The sequence below is a fragment of the Manacus vitellinus genome, unplaced genomic scaffold (genome assembly GCF_001715985.3).
Source record: "Manacus vitellinus isolate BGI_N305 unplaced genomic scaffold, ASM171598v3 scaffold_36_pilon, whole genome shotgun sequence".
NCBI classification, from domain to species: domain Eukaryota; kingdom Metazoa; phylum Chordata; class Aves; order Passeriformes; family Pipridae; genus Manacus; species Manacus vitellinus.
In genome coordinates this window covers 4,790,812-4,806,826 of record NW_021940508.1, presented here as the reverse complement: position 1 = coordinate 4,806,826, position 16,015 = coordinate 4,790,812, and the positions used below count along the sequence as shown (strand labels likewise).

Here is a 16,015-nt window from a genome sequence, read left to right as displayed (position 1 = left end):
CAGTTTCTAAGTGCTTTATTCTGACCAAAATGGATTAAAATGGCCATATTATAAAGGAAAATTAAGTCCCCAAAGAAAACCTTGAGGATTTAAATTTTATGTATATATATGTGTGTGTATATATATATATATGTATATATGTAAAATAAATATATTTTAACCCTTAATGCTGGCTTTCTTCCATTCAGTAGCAAAATGAATGCCTAGAAAAAGCATATTAAGAATATCTTCATAGTCTCCAAATGGCAAGGTCCTTGGTACATGTAGATATGAACAAACGAGTGATAGTTTTGTAACCATTAATCTTTATTGGATAAATGTATGATTTACAAAGTAAGCTTATTAAAATAACATAGTCTCAGGTTTTGAAAACCTATGTGGTGCAAACCTGACCCAAGTTCATAAAGAAATGATAAAACTCATCGGACAACAGTTCATTAAAGCTAATATTTTCAGTGGTTGATGCATAAAACTAAAAAATCACAAGTCATAATCATCAAGTATCAACATGCATTTTTCTTCATACAATGTGGTTACATACGCTTGGAACATGTAAAAGGACACACAAATTCACAGGGCAGTTTTTGATTCATTTGCTCCGTTGTTGTACTGCTGATGTCTGCATCCAGTAAGAAAGAATTTAAAATAAATGTTTTCCTAACCTCACCTGCTTGTTATACATTAATGGCAGGGAATATCTGTTAAAACAGAATTTATGTTTCATTAGGTTGTGTGTGAGGAGCAGACAATACATTCAAATTTCAGTACTGACTTTGGCGCTGACTTCAATGAAGAGAAAATAGCAAGACAGAATTTCAGGTACCCAAATTTTGAAAAGGTGGTGATAAATGTTAATGCCAAAGAGTGGCCCAGTTTACTGGGACCAGAACTTCTGAGCCGGACACCATTTGCTTTCACCAGTTAAATATTGAACTGGATTAGCTGCTGCTGCTTTGCAATGTCTTTTCCTGAAATATTGGTTCTTGGAAAGCTGCTAGGAAAACTGTATCGACAACTTCACTGTTAAGTAAATATGCAATATTATAAGGTACATCCTTCTAAAAGAGCTCCAAACACCACAAAGCTTGTGTTTCTTTGTGCTGTTGGCGTATCCTGGTTTCTCTAACGTATATACCTCTGTTTTGACACCCTGCATTCAGTTACATCAGATTTGAAAAGTTTTAAGGCTAGGAAGAAACATTACAGTTCCCCTGCCTGATCCCCTTCACACTGCAGACTGTATTACCTTACCTTCAAGCTGCTACTAAGGTAAGAACTACTAACACTCTTCCATTAAAAGAGAGAGTAAGCATAAATATGTGCTAAAAATCTGTGAAAAATGACACCAGATACATCATCAGAGGTTTGAGGTGGAAATGCAATAAACCTGAATCATTGACATCTTTATTTTCACATTTTTTTCTTCTATTTGAGGAGCTCATTCTAATCCAGTACAAACTTACTCCTTTAGATCTGGTCTCAACTGAGCCTGCTTATAATACATTCAGGCCTGTTTCCATGATGCAAACTTTAATGAACATGTAATAAGAACTGAATAAATGATTAGAAAAACTTGAATCAAGTGTTCAGTTCCTGACATATACTTAACTAAAGTATATTTACAGACAAAATTGACTTTACTGGGTAAACTGCTCTCTAAATTACTTAAACTCATTTTCTTTGTTTTTCATTCACTTCGGGAAAAAGATGAGTAGCAACATTTAACGATTCAATAGGTGCAACCCAAATGACAATACATATTCTGTGACTCTGTGTCAGCTACACAATGTATTCAGCTCATCTCTGATACACAAATAGCAACACATTGCATCAAGACAAGCCTTCTTGATCCTCTGATGTTGTAATGTTATTACACAGCCCAGTGAAAAATACCAGTTCCAAAAAAGATGTTTCCTCAGATAAACATCTGTTGGATAGTTTCTTCTTTTACTTGGTTTCAAAAAGAAGAAACCCAGCAAAGGTGGAGAAGCGTTGATGGTCCCCATGGAGGGCTCCATTTCCCATTCGCAGCCAAACTTCATCTCCCTTGGCAAGTTTTAGGACTGCACTGTTTCCTGAAGTGTCTGCTTTCCCTTTGGATTCATAGCTGTGGATGAATATTTTATATAAGTCACCTTTTTGTTTCCCAACAATGATCAAGCAAACAAAAAAAAAATCCAAGAAAGTACATTGTTATCCTGAGCAAAACTTCCTTGAAAGGCTGCCAACATTTTTTCAGCTTTATAAGGATATTTGGGCAACTTTCTACATTTGATCTCCTAGTCAAATTTTGCACCTTACCTAGTTGCATCATTTCATTCCTTTCTGAAGTTCTGGAATTTTAACTTTTTCCAGGGCACAGGAACAAATTGTTTTGTTTAAGATAAAACTCTGCTCATTCATCACAACCCTACAGATTTCCTGTGATGTTTCTTTTCCCTTGAAGTCATCCCAGCTAATTTTAAATGGCTCCAGGTCAGGAGCCTGATGTGAGCTGAGCCCCTGTGCTCCCAGCACAGTCAGCGGGCAGAGACAGGCAGCTCACTCCATCCTGAGGCCTTTCCTTGGAACATAGATACGTTTGATGTGGGCTAACCTCCTGGCTTTGCGTGATTGTTGGTTCCTTTGCTTCCACCTGTTGCCTTTTCTGACATCAGTGCTTCAGGGCAAAAAAAAATAGAGCACTTTTTCAGGAAAGATCTATCAGGAAGGAAGCAGCCTTTGGTGGTGTGCTAATGATAAAGCCAGTAAATGGAAGACCTTTGCTTCTTACTCATCCTTACTACTGCAATTTAAACACTTTTCAACTTAAAAGTAAATTGCTCTCCCCTCATCTCTAACAAGACTGTAACAGGTTGCTGAACACCTTGTTATTTCCTATATCTGACAGGCAAAATAAAGATGAAGATATATATTAGCAGAATGACAGCACATTACTACTGAACTCCATCCCTGACTTGGAGTGCTAATTCCTTTTCCCGGAGTTTGAGAAATTTGTGATGAAGTCCAGAATCTGTAGTGTCTATGCTCCAAATTTTAAAGCTGAGGAGGGCAAAATAAAATAGTTCTTATTGGTTATTTTACCATAGTGAATTTCTTAAAAAAAATTAGCAATTTCACATTTCTTGAAATGCGAGCAAGCTATCACTTCTGTAGAAACATGTTTTTTGCATTAAAATGGTCTGGCCCTTCACTTACCTATATAAGCTGAACACTGTATTACCATTATGCATCAGGTACACGTACACTTCCTCCACATCTTCATGTTTCATCATATTGAAAGTGAAGAAATACACTCCTGCAAAGATTACCAAATACAACGTTTGCTTCACAGAGGGAGGTAATCATGCTGCAGATTTATGCTTCTTGCTTAGAAAACATAACAGCTGAGGACAAAACTGCCTTCCAGTTATCAGTGGGTATTTTGCTTCTGCTTATAGCATTCCAAAATCTGCTTAATTTTATTTCTGCATGTTGCAGGGGTTGTTCTTCCCACACCACAGCTGCATAAGATGGGGGATAGATGCAGCTGAAAAATAACCCAGGAAGAATTGCAATGCCTCATTTCCAGCCACACATCTGTTGCAGGTCAGCTCACAGCTGAACTGGGGAAGATGAGGATGAAGAGAGTTACTGGAGGCGGAAGGCAGAGGAGGCAACTGTGAAGCTGCTGCTGCTACAACATCGAGCCTGTGGTTCTCTCATCACAGTGGCTGAAGGCCACAGCAAAGTCCTGCTCCCTCCCCAGCCCTGGCCATGCCTCTTCCTTCTGCCTTTGTGCCAGCACTAGTCTCACTGGCTGGCAAGACCTCTCTTGCCGTGCTGAGTTTTCAATTAATTTTTGTCAAAAGTAGGTAGCAAGAGCTATGCAGAGCAAATCTCATCAGTGCCTTGTGCAAAGGCAGTTAAATAGTGTCTCATCATTATTCCCTACAGTTCTTCCTACAGCTCCAAGAATTGCATTATTTTGTTTTGAAAATGCTTACCATTCACTGGAGCACCAAATCTCCCAGTCATGACATCAAAAAAATTCCCAACGTTGGTTTCAACGCTACTGAAGATGATCCCGCTGTTCTGGTTGCTGAAGTGAGTAGCCATCGAAGCCATGAATGCGACCTGCAAAAATCCAGTTCTTATTCAGGCAACTGTTCATGAAAAGCACATGTGTAGAGCCATCAACTACAGATTTTTTACCCCTGTATTTGCAGTCTGTTTATTTTTCTGACAGAGATGTTCTTCTAGGGCTTGCTCCAAGGCCAATAAACTCCAGTAACAAAACTCCCATTGAATGAACCTGGAAGAGTCTAGGCTTCTTACATTCAATTGGACTATTCATGACTGTAAAGTAAGTGTATGTTCAAGTGTTTGCAGTTCAGAACCTTCACTTCAGATTTTATCTACTTTTAAGTCTCTGTAGGATGATGCAACAGAAAAATGGTGTTGAAATGGATGGTGTTTCTGACAGAAGTGTTTTATATAGTTTTTATACATTCTGCAATGCATTTACACTGCATATTGCTTTTAATTGAATGTGTGAAAATAAATGATATTTGGTAAAGTACATACAGATTTGTGTTTCTTAGCTCTAACTACCTTAGAGATGTATTAAGCAGTTTTATTAGTGGTTCTCTAGAAGTGCAGCTGCTAAGACTCAACGTTCACAGATTTTGTTCTCTCTTATCAGTTGTCCTCAGCCATGAAAACAGAGAGTGGTGGAGACCAAAACAGGAAACTAAGAAAGTGTGAACTGTGTTTCAACTTCACATTTTACTTCTTGTCATCAAAAATGTTTCATAGGAAGCAGTCCAAAATGTCCACATTGGACAACTCAAATTACCCTCAGCAAGATACCAGGGAATGATCCTACCAGCTTGCATGGTCAGGGACAGGGGTGATCTTTTCTGTGAGTGTACGATCCCCCCTCATCTGACTGTCAGTAAATGGGGTACAGGCAGAATTGCTGAAGTTTGTTGCCAGAAGGTCACATAAAGACTTGTCTATTTATTTTTATCTCAACATTTTACATGACAAGTATTCACCCACAGTTGTTACAGCCCATCACAAAAATGACATTTTTTGGTGTCATTCCAGTTACACTGGTATTTAAAGAATAAAAAACCATGCCAAACTTCTTTTGATTTCAGATCCAAATGAGAACAAAACCAAAACAGACAATCAAATTCAAGTCTGGATCCAACAATGGAAATCATTAGCCATCTGTTCAGAAATGTAAGGAGCTCCAGATGTGAGCTGAAGGCTTGGGCTGATTTTCCTTATCCCTGCATGGATGCATTTTCTATGATGGCAAATTGTTAACGTCTTGCTTCTCAGCCAGGATCACATCAAAGTTCATCATGTGTTAAAGGAAAGCAGCTGCAGTGACAGCTTGATGGTATTTGCTGCTTTCTGTCTAGATTCCATTTCACAGTCACTTTGACTCTAAGCTGCTTTCCTTGGGCTCATCAGAAAAGCTGAAAAAGATGTCCTTTCTTCCTAGGTCTCATTTAGAAGTAACAGGTCAACAGGGATACACCAAGTTTTCCAAAATAATCCTGTACTTAAACCAGTATTGTATTCAAAAGTGTTTTCTCCTATACCTACCCAAACTGTAAAATTGTTAAGCATGATGCTAACAAGAAATGATATGCTATGCCATAAGAATTTTTAAACACATCTGTTAAAAGCAGTGATGGCATTTTATTTGGAAATAGGTATTAAAATATGAGCTCTTTTTTTAATTCATCCTCTTTCATTTTTCAGTTTTAATTGCATTACTATTGTTACCTTTATGTAAGAAAAAACAGTGATAGTTCACTTTAAAATTGCAAAAGGATATGTGTTGAATGGAATTATGTTTTCAAGATATTTAGCTATATCGTGAATTCTAGCTCATTCTTTAAGATTAGTAAAATAATTATACTTTATTACAGAAGTCCATCCATTTTTAAAACTGTTTTCATTCCGAGTTGTATTCTGTGCAATTATCCCATCTTCATGCACCCCTTCAGGGCGGGGAATTCAAACATACACAATTCCAAGAAATCCAGAGTAATTTTTCCACACTGCACCTGTTGGTTGTAATGTTGATTTTACTGTTAATTTTCATGCCTTTTATGAGGGTATAAAATACATGTGAATGACTGTTATTGGAAAACAAGGTCCTTCAGTTAAGAGTGGTATATGTGGAAACAGATCAGAACATCAGAGGGTTTGAAGTGCTATTTATTGTTGTGCACGTGTGCTTTATCCCATTTTTCCCCTTCTGTGGTGGATTTGGTTTGGGGGCTACAAATCAGGTCAAGGCTAAGATGATTCCACTTAAGAGTGTTTGTATGAGGGAGGATGTAACCTCCCTTATACTTTTTGGAGATCTATGTACTCTCTGGTGTCTGAAGTGCCATTTGCCCAAGAGCAGTAGTGACTGTCAGATTTAGCCGAGTTGCTATTCAAGATCCTAAGAAATTATAATGGAAGCTTAGATGTTTCTCTCACATGTGGGCTGTCTGGAGATGAATCTGACTGCCATCACTTTCCCACACAAATGCACCTGGTGCCTTCTGAAGTGTTTTAGGATTCCCCACGCCAGCTGATGTGACCTTCAGGAGTTCCCTCCATTGTGGAAGATGGAGACCAGGAGGGATGTATCTCAGTGGCTTGCCCCATGCATCTAAATCTTGCCTTTAGCACCCTAGCTGCACTATGTTATAAAGGCAGTCAAGTCTTCCTGCTATTGCAGGTGACCTGCTTGTGTATTGCTACACTGTGATATACAGTGGGGGCAACTCATTTAGATCCCCTTTGCAACAGCAACCAGGGGTCTTAAGCTATCCAAATGCCATGTACTTTTGGTTGCTTTAAGAACAGGACTACAATGTGTCTCTGCTGTACTTCATGTATACATATACATATATATATATATGTATGTAAGTATGTATATACACATATACAAGCTCTCTGCCATCTGCCAGATTCCTGGGATATGAAGAAGCTCTAATGCAAAAACTGTGAGATTATGCAAACACAGTCTTGAGCTTAACAGCTCAAGCTTGAACCCTGCTCATCTGGCTTTTGGGTTCATTCATAGGCAGAACCTACAAGGCCCCCAACATATTTAAAGTATCTAGAGATATACATATACAAAAATCTACCAAGGGGAATTTTTTAAAACTAGAGGACTCTGTCTGCACTCAAAGGTTTGAGACCATACTTTGAGGAGCTGGATACATTTGCTTCTGAGAATCTCACAAAGCCTGACAGTCCTGAGAAGCGTGAGTGACTCCTTTACTCTTTTCATATGCTGTAGGAAGCACAGTTATTATGTGATACAGCTTGGTAGAAAAATGATAGTCCCAGCAATTCTCCTTTAATAACTTTGATACTGGCTTTTTGCCCTCGAAGAGAAGCATATGTGTTTCTTCCTGTCCATTTCTCAGCTGAATTCTAACTCTAAAGAAAGACTTAACCCTTTATTTTCCGGGAAGATCTGGCAGAGTACATTTGCCCGTCAGGACAAGGGCTATATACGCCTCTTACAATATTCATTTACAGGGGGATTTACTTCTTAATTATTTTACAGCAGTAAGGTGCTGTTTTTCCGTGAAGGAAACCATAACTTGAGATTTGCTGCAGCCAGCATGAACCAGAGAATTTGTACCTGTAGCTCTGGGGGAATCCCAGGATAACCCTTCTCGCCTTTGGGTCCATGATGGCCACGCTCTCCCCTTGGTCCCATATCTCCTTTGTCTCCTTTCTCACCTTTGGCTCCTTCCTGGCCAGTTGCTCCATTATTTCCATTGTTTCCATGATTTCCTGAAAGGAAACAAAGCTTCTGTTTAACTTAAATCATGTAATGTATTTTAACAGATAAGCGTGACAGGGTCCTCTTCCACCTGTTTGCAACACATCTAATCTTCAGTACCATAAACCACAGATTGGACTTTGATGGATAAGAAACAGCTGTGTGCTTAAACTGAAGGTGAAGGTTTTGGTGAGCAAGTTTCCATAAGGACATAGACTGATGTTTAAGAGTTAACCCTCATGCTGTCTTGGTGTTGCTGTATAACCTGCCATTGTCTCAAGTCGTTGCTTTGCTGAGGAGAAGTGCAAGAAGATCTCAGCAGATGTGGGGCTCAAGGAAAGGGAAAGCCACTGCCTGTTGACACACACTAGGTAGCCTGAAAAAGTTCTCTTGCTTTCCTCTGGTGTAAAAACTTACTTCCTGGTAATTTAATTTAATTATGGTAGGATAAGATAACAACGAATAACTTTTTGCTGTATTTAAAACACATCCACACAAATGAAGAGTGGCTGTAGCATTAACTAGCTCTATGACCCATCTGTGCCAAAACCAGGAGAGTGTGCATTCTCAGACTGCTGGGTGCTTGAAGGGGTTGATGACCGCATGCTTCTAGATTTAAAGAGAGACTGAATTTTCATAATTAAGATTTTCTGAGATGGCTTATTGTAAAAAACCTCATTATAAAGCATATTCCTGCTTCTGCAGTATTACTTACTCCCTGATGTTTACTGAGGAAATTACCGAGCAAATGTCTGTGCAACTGACAGAATTTTGAAATTGGCTAGAATTACTGAGCAATTATTATGCCTCCTGCAGCAAAAGCCTGATCTTTCAACTCAGGGGATTAATTAATGTCATCATTATTCTAATTCTACCTGAACTGAAGTTAGGTGCTTTGTAACTCTGCTTCTTCTTTGATTATTCTCTCTGGTTACAAATTTCCAAGAAGAATAGTGTTGTTTGAGATCACATCTGATGATAAAGTGATTCTTCAGATTTTTTGTATTGAGAAAAAAATTACATTAAATGAGGAAGATAAATGGTGAAAGAAATATAAATTTTTGTTTGGATAGAGGAATCTTTAACTCTTAAAAATAACAAGAATGATCTTTATGTAAAGCCAGAACTACTTTTATACCAGTTCAGAACAGAAGTCTGCAAGCAACACTGGATTCAATCAAAGGGAAAAGCAATTGCTGTTGTTCCCCTTACAGGCACAACAATATGAAATCCAGCAGATGAAGGAGACAGAGAAATTACAGGGTACAGAAGGTTGCTGCCAGCCATTTGTTTGTGGCATCCTGTGGTGACAAGAAAGTGGGACTTGGATACATGAGAAAAGGACTAGGCCGTGTCCCAGCATGTCCACTGCAGTCTCAGAAGTGTGGGTCTAGTATAAAATCGTGTCCTGCTCCTAAGAAGCCAACAATTTATTAATAAGTAGTGGGTCACTGAATTTCGTTTTTACTGTGATAACAGAATATGTAAACTTTTGAAGATGAGATGAGTCTGTTGGTTCATCTGCTTTAGGAATGGTGATTTTCAAATCCCTGAAGGTAGCTGCCATAACAAAGTTACAGCAACATACAACTAACTTTTTCCCTTCTCTAGGCTCTTCTATTTCCATACCATTTATCAGATCAAAGTACACACTTTTCTTGTGTATCCTGTTCTTCTCTGTGCATTTTTAATGGGAAAAAAAAAGGTAGCATTTATTATGGAAGACAAGATGAAAGAAGGAAATGAAGGAATTTCTATGAGAGAATAAAAGTATATGTGTCTTTGTAAAATACTGGCTAGCAGTATGCTAGATGAAGAAAATCTCTTGAATACAGTACACGGTAACACAGCTGGATATACAAAGGTGATCGCAATAATCAACTCCAGGGAACAAGTTCTTCCAACTTTAATGGAATTTTCATGCTGCTTTAAGAAGAGAGACTAATTTACCCTAGAAATGTAATAAGATTACTTTCAGTATGAATTTGTGAAAGCCGAATTTTAATAACAAACAGGTTTTCAGTGGAAAATACTTTAGAATATAACTGAAAATATATGTCTACCCAGAAATTATAGAAAAACTTGTTGCTGAATCTGTTCCCAAATACTGATATTTGGGCCACTCTTTGATATTTCATAGAATAGCCTGGAATTTATAGCCTGAAATTAGATTAATCAAAAAATTAATTAAAATTCATCTTTACCTGGCATCCCAGGGGGCCCAGGAGGTCCTGGGGGCCCTTGATAGAGTCGAACTCCAAAGTCACCACGGCAGCAGGAACTACAGTCTGGATTCTGTGGTCCAGGCTGGGGGGGCTAAGTGCACAAAAATAAGTTTTAAGTAGCTCATTCATGGAGGACATCAGTCTTATGCATGTTGGTTACAGGGTCTTCATTATATATTCTCTATTTATATATTTGGTAAGTTTTCAAAACATTTCTTATCTGGGCTGAAATCTCACATGCTTGGGTTGTCCCTGAAGATGTTATTTTTTGAAGTTTTAAGGGAATAGCTCTTGAAGTGTTCTAAGAGCTATATGAATATTAAAAAAACACCAGCTTATCCTGTCAATTAATGAGGGTTTAGAAAATAAAATGATACCAAGTAATGAAATTTTGATGAATATTTCAGTGAGATTCCCATCCTGATCCCACATTTTAACTGACCTTGGATGACAAACAAGCTTATATACCCACAGGATATATTAAAAAAAAGGCTGTGCAGCATATTCCTATTCGTGATCCCAGACCTGCATATTTACAGGCTATTAAAGTTAGGAGAACCTAAAAAATTGCCAAGATACAAAACAAAAATTTGAACTTACTGCAACACATGGTGTTAGGGGCTTCTGATTATTTGTAGTGGTGACTGTGTAACTATGAAAATCTATTTGCCTGCTGAAACTAATATAGCAGCATAAATAAATGAATGAGTTTATTATATGCAGCACAGCTATTGTAGTAATAGCTTAATAGTAGATTTGTTTAAGTGCTTTTCTTTTTCATATTATTGTATTTATACTAATGGAGACTCATTCAATTCTGACTGGATTTCACAACTAGGCTTAGTCACCACAAATCTTCCAGTGAGTCAGCTGAGGTAGAGGTGCAGGGTTTGATTTTATTTCTCTCCCTCTTCCTTATTTGTCCCTCTTTGTTTCTTTGCCCCCATAATTCTTTGCTAATATCCTGAGATGCAGTTCTTAAAATCTAGAGAGGGATAATTACACCGATCCAACCTCTACTTTTCTCTAATAATTCTACTATTTGTCTTCCTCCTCTTTCTTTACCTTCATCTTTAGCTCTGATAAATTACTTTCCTAATGCAGACTTACTGGTTTAATGGTAGCAAATGAGCCTCTGGTGGGATGAGAGCTGTCAAATGAACACACAGATATGCTTATTTCTGCCCTCAGCGTCATCAGCCAACTTCATCTGAAACACTGAAGCTGCGTTTTGAACGATAGCAAACATACCCCCAGAATTCATTAATTTCAGGAGGCTTTGGAGTTTATGGATTCAGAAAACACCTTTCATGCCACAACCAAAATACTGCAACTCCTCCACTGGGACATATGTATGGTCTCTCCAGCTGGAACCAACGATGGTGGAGTTACAATGGGAATAAAGGCTGACTTGACAGCTAAACAAGTATCCTTCCTATTCAACGAGTTATGGAAATGTTAAGACTTGCCAATGGGCAGAAGAGCTTCATATTTATGGGTTTGGTCAAGGCTATGCTTTTTAGCTTAATTCTGGACAAGGTCCATATTTTCTGAGAAAAATGAGTTCTGACTCTTGCACTGTCTGTTCCCAGAGAAACTCTTTGTATGTTTCTTGCTGTTTTGTGTCTCCTAGTTGTTAGGAAGAACATAACTGACAATCACCCAGTATACTGTTTATAATTTTCCTACTATGGGAGAAGAAGTAGGCCTACTTTTCATCTCGTTTTCAGTCCTTAAAAGGGAGACAAGTACAGGAGGACTGGAATTGTGCAAACATTTTGTACCCCCTAAAATAATGATAATTGTTGCACTGAGATTAAAATATCCGGTTCTTTTTAGATAGTAGTTCATATTCATGTTAAATGGGAAGGCAAACTGTATACACACCTGCCAAGAGCAAATAAGTCATACAAGCCTAGAGATACCCAAAGACTTGGAACTGTGGATTTTTGGTAAGGGAAGACATGAATCCAGCAAAGTAGACTGCATGTGAGACTCTCTCAAGTCTGCCTGCAGGTATGATTTGTCTTTATCACACAATGCACTGAAATCCTAAACAACATTATTAGCTAACCAGCTGTGTTATCATAAAAAATGAACTAGTGCCAGTCATAAACAAGTGCTGTTTGGCATTACCTTGAAAAAAGTTCAGCAGGTTTCTACATGTGAAATGAGGCAAGTCCTGCCAGTCTGTTTGTATGCAAATAGTTCCACTGACTTCAAAATAACTACTTATGCAAGTCATAAAGTAATATTAACTCATTATCTTTTCACTGATCTTTTCACTAAGAGGAAAAAATGTTCACAATCAGCTGCCAAATATAATGAATATTCAGGATACTCTTTTGATCTCTAAAAACAGAGAACTTCATGAAGAGTATATTTAAAGGAAAAATGTGTTCCTAAAGTAAAATTACACTCAAATGTGACACAGAGATTAATTACAATCTACTTGCCAAAGGCGTTCTGTGTAGCCATTTGTGCATAAATTTTATCACACAGTGAATCTTTGGCTTTACTCTCAGAACATAAATATGATTTAGGAGCTTGAGAAATGCATCTGCCACACTGATATCCTAATACAGATAGAAAACTGGAAATATTTCTGAGGTTATTTGCTAAATTTCCTGTGATTTAGTATGTAGGAGAAATTTCTGGGCAACAGATGGTCTATAAAATCCCCTCAATTTAAATCTGTGAACGAATCATAATTGGAGACCCAGTCCTTTTTAACTTCGTGATTAATTTTGTGAGTTTCTGTTTTATGGTCTAAGACAATTCAGAAAAGGAGTAATGCACCTCCACAATTCTTGGCTCCTGTTCTGTAAAACAGTGTGCCTCTGTGGGCACTAGCACCCTCCATGCATCCTCTCTAAGCAAAGAAACAAACAAAAGTTGCCAAAATTCAGGGTAAAACACTGCTTGGATGAAGAATATCTAGAGACTTTGAAAGAACAACCTGAAAAGGAAAAACGGTCTGTCATGGCTCCCCATAGTCACTAAGAGTTCTTGTGCTTGAGAAACGTATATTATATTTCACATAAGTTAACAGCAGTGTGGAAACTGGCCTTGCACCCAGTGCAGCAAAGATAACAGCAAAGACAAATGCTATTGTCTCTGTTCCACAACAAAAAATGGGTCCTTTAAAACACTTTAACAAGACGGTAAAATTCTCCAGCCTAAGTTCTCTCTAGCTGGGTAAAGCAACTCCACCTAAAACAACCACGAAAGTAGGAACTTAAGGATTGAACAGTTTCCACATAGCTCAAGAGGAAGAGACAGGTTTGACATGAATTAAAACATGTCAGTGCCACCTTTGTTTTTAATCTGCCTAGAAATTCCTGGAGTCTGGAACTGGAAAACACCTATTACGTAAGCCACTCTGTGACTGATTATCCCTGTCATGCATCTGTTAGTGCTCCATTTCATTCTAGTAAGCCAAAAATTGCATCATTCCCAAAAAAAGAATGCTTCTTATAGAGGGTCTGGCAGGTAAGTGACTGCCATCAGCTGTACTCAGACTCACTGGGCTCATTTTTAATGTCACAACCTCTTCCCCCAGCAGGCAACTCCAAACATCCTGCATTAAACCCTCTGACGAGAGACACATGCATCCCAAACACAATGACACTTTCCATGAGGGAGAGTTTGACCCCTATAAAGTTATAATTTTGTATTAAATCCTGAAATTATGTATTAAATCTGAACTTATGTTGATTTAAAAGGGAGTCTTTTTAGATGCCAATAGTATATAGTATGTAGAAAGCAGCTGTAGAGAGGACTGCACACACTAGCTGGCTCTTTGGACTGTGCACCTGATGTTTTACACTGTTTATATACTGCAAGCACAATATAACATGCCTACAGTTAAAATATCTGCTTTGCTGAATGCACTGGAGGAACATTTAGCTCCTGCCCAAGAAGTACAAAATGCATCCCACCCAAGAAGTACAAAATACAAGGCATTATAAAATTTAAATACAGGGAATACAGTGGTGTATTAAACCTATTCCTGTATTTGTATGTGTTTCAGTTCTTCAAGCCTAGGACAGGATTAAAATCAAATCTCTTCTTTGCTTATCATGATGCAGGTTATTATTCAACACTTGTCTGCATGTCCTTGATCTTGGCAATTCAAAATATCATAGTTTGATCTGAAAGAGTTTTAAAAAACCCCAATGATAAAAGTTGAACTGAAATGTTTCAGGACTGAAACATTTTTATCAGCTAGAGGAATAAAACACTCATGTTCTAAAAAACATTGGTAAGAAAAAAGCTTTGAGTGCAATTTTGTTTTGCCTAGTGCTAGAAAAACTTCATCTTCTGCCCTCCAGATTTTTTTCTTTTAAATTTCTACTGCAATATTTTATATATAATCAAGTTATAACATTTTCCCTTTGATGTAAGCTAATGACTACAGTATCTAAAGTGGCATGAAAGGCATAAAAAGATTCCCAGTTTAAAAGGCAGATACTGAAGATGATTAGACTTTCACTGTGAGTCTTTTTCTTCTGAAACTCTCTCAAGTTGATATACATTATTAAATCTATTCATTACATTAGTACCTGTTTTTTTTCAAGCTACCCCTTAGAATAAAATTTTTGAACACTCAGAATTTCATTATGTTTCTTTCAAGCTCAAAAAATATACTTTATATACGTCATTTTCAAGTAAAGTTATTGTCTGCTAATTGAATCTTTCCAAATACCTCTAGAACTCTGTATTTTCCTGTCACATCCCTATGAGTTAGAAAATTCTAAAACTTTAATATTTTAAATAAGTAATACCTTGGAATAATTAAGAGACTATATATCAGAATATATGATTTCACAGGTTCACATTTTCATCAGAACAAAGGGTTGCTGTCTATGTTGAAACCAGTGTCCCCAACCACTGCTGGTTCTACCAGCTAATTAAAAGATCCTATAAAGCAACTCAGCAGGATACAGACCAATACACAGCTTTAATAACAACTATTTCATAAATATATCACTAATAATATTAGCAAAAAAAAAAATAAAATATCTCATTAGCTTTAAAGATATCTTTAGAAGATTAATTAAGAGTACCTGGACTCTATCTGAGGTAGTCAGTTCTACATCATCTACCTCTGGTCTCAGGACTTTTTGGTCTGTAGAAGTGCTATTATCAACAGTCCACTCTATAAGTTGATTCCGCTGTTTCAATATTTCCCTGCTTCTGGAACCTTTATGACCAGTCTGGTGGTGACTTTGCAATATTTTGGCCACTGGTTTATAAGATCTTCTGCTCACCTCCATGTATTCATCTTGACACAGGCAAAATGGAAGAAAAAATAAAGCCAGTAGATGCCAACTGATGAAATCCTTCTCTGCCATGTTACTCAAAATAATTTTTCAGGAGTCCAGCAAATGTCTTGCAGAAGAACCTCTTTGCTGCACCAGGAGTTACGTGTTCCTTTCAGCTTTTCCACTAGTAAGCCTGGCACTGAGACCAGTACCAGGTTTTATACGGTTGCATGCAATAAATAAAACTAAAAATGCCAAAGTGACAGGATCCTTCATCCAAAATCAGTCATGCTCCTTTAAACAAACCAGGCATTATTCACCACTTCACCACCACAAGGAAAATTGATTTGTATGCTGGAAATGACCACAGCATTTAATGGACTCCTGTGGTTCCTATTTGGGGGCATTAAAAAATGTAGCACCTTTCCTTTGGCATGTTTTTGTTTAAGTGTGAAAAAATGTGATGGAAATGGAGAACATGTGGCTAATGGTTTACGCTCCTTGATTAGACATGGAAAGGCTGTGAATTCACACTCTCAAATGTCTTTTGGACACAGTCACCTTTCTTATTTGCCAGGAAATTCACACACACAACTGCGTCAGCCCAGTCCGAAAAATCCTTCCAAAAGCAATTAGGAAACAAAAGCACAAGAGGAGCTTTTGCATATGATCCTGACCCAATGGCTGTTTCTGACTACGCTTTTCATTCACTAAAAGAAAAATAT

The 16,015-nt window shown here is 37.6% G+C and overlaps 1 protein-coding gene across 2 annotated transcripts; it reads right to left on the bottom strand.

The window, feature by feature from the left end:
- Positions 1-288: 288 nt before the first annotated feature.
- Positions 289-15,484, bottom strand: C1QTNF3 (C1q and TNF related 3). Of its 2 annotated transcripts, none has more exons than XM_008932055.3 (6): positions 15,297-15,484; positions 10,003-10,114; positions 7,655-7,809; positions 3,987-4,116; positions 3,199-3,298; positions 289-2,107 (listed from the first exon to the last, which is right to left on the bottom strand). In XM_008932055.3, exons 1-6 carry the CDS (start codon positions 15,378-15,380, stop codon positions 1,948-1,950), a joined length of 741 nt encoding a protein of 246 aa, XP_008930303.1. In that variant the 5' UTR covers positions 15,381-15,484; the 3' UTR covers positions 289-1,947. The 2 variants fall into 2 exon arrangements, with proteins under 2 accessions (XP_008930303.1, XP_008930302.1); XM_008932054.3 differs by having other exon boundaries at positions 15,093-15,467.
- Between the last annotated feature and the right edge of the window lie 531 nt (positions 15,485-16,015).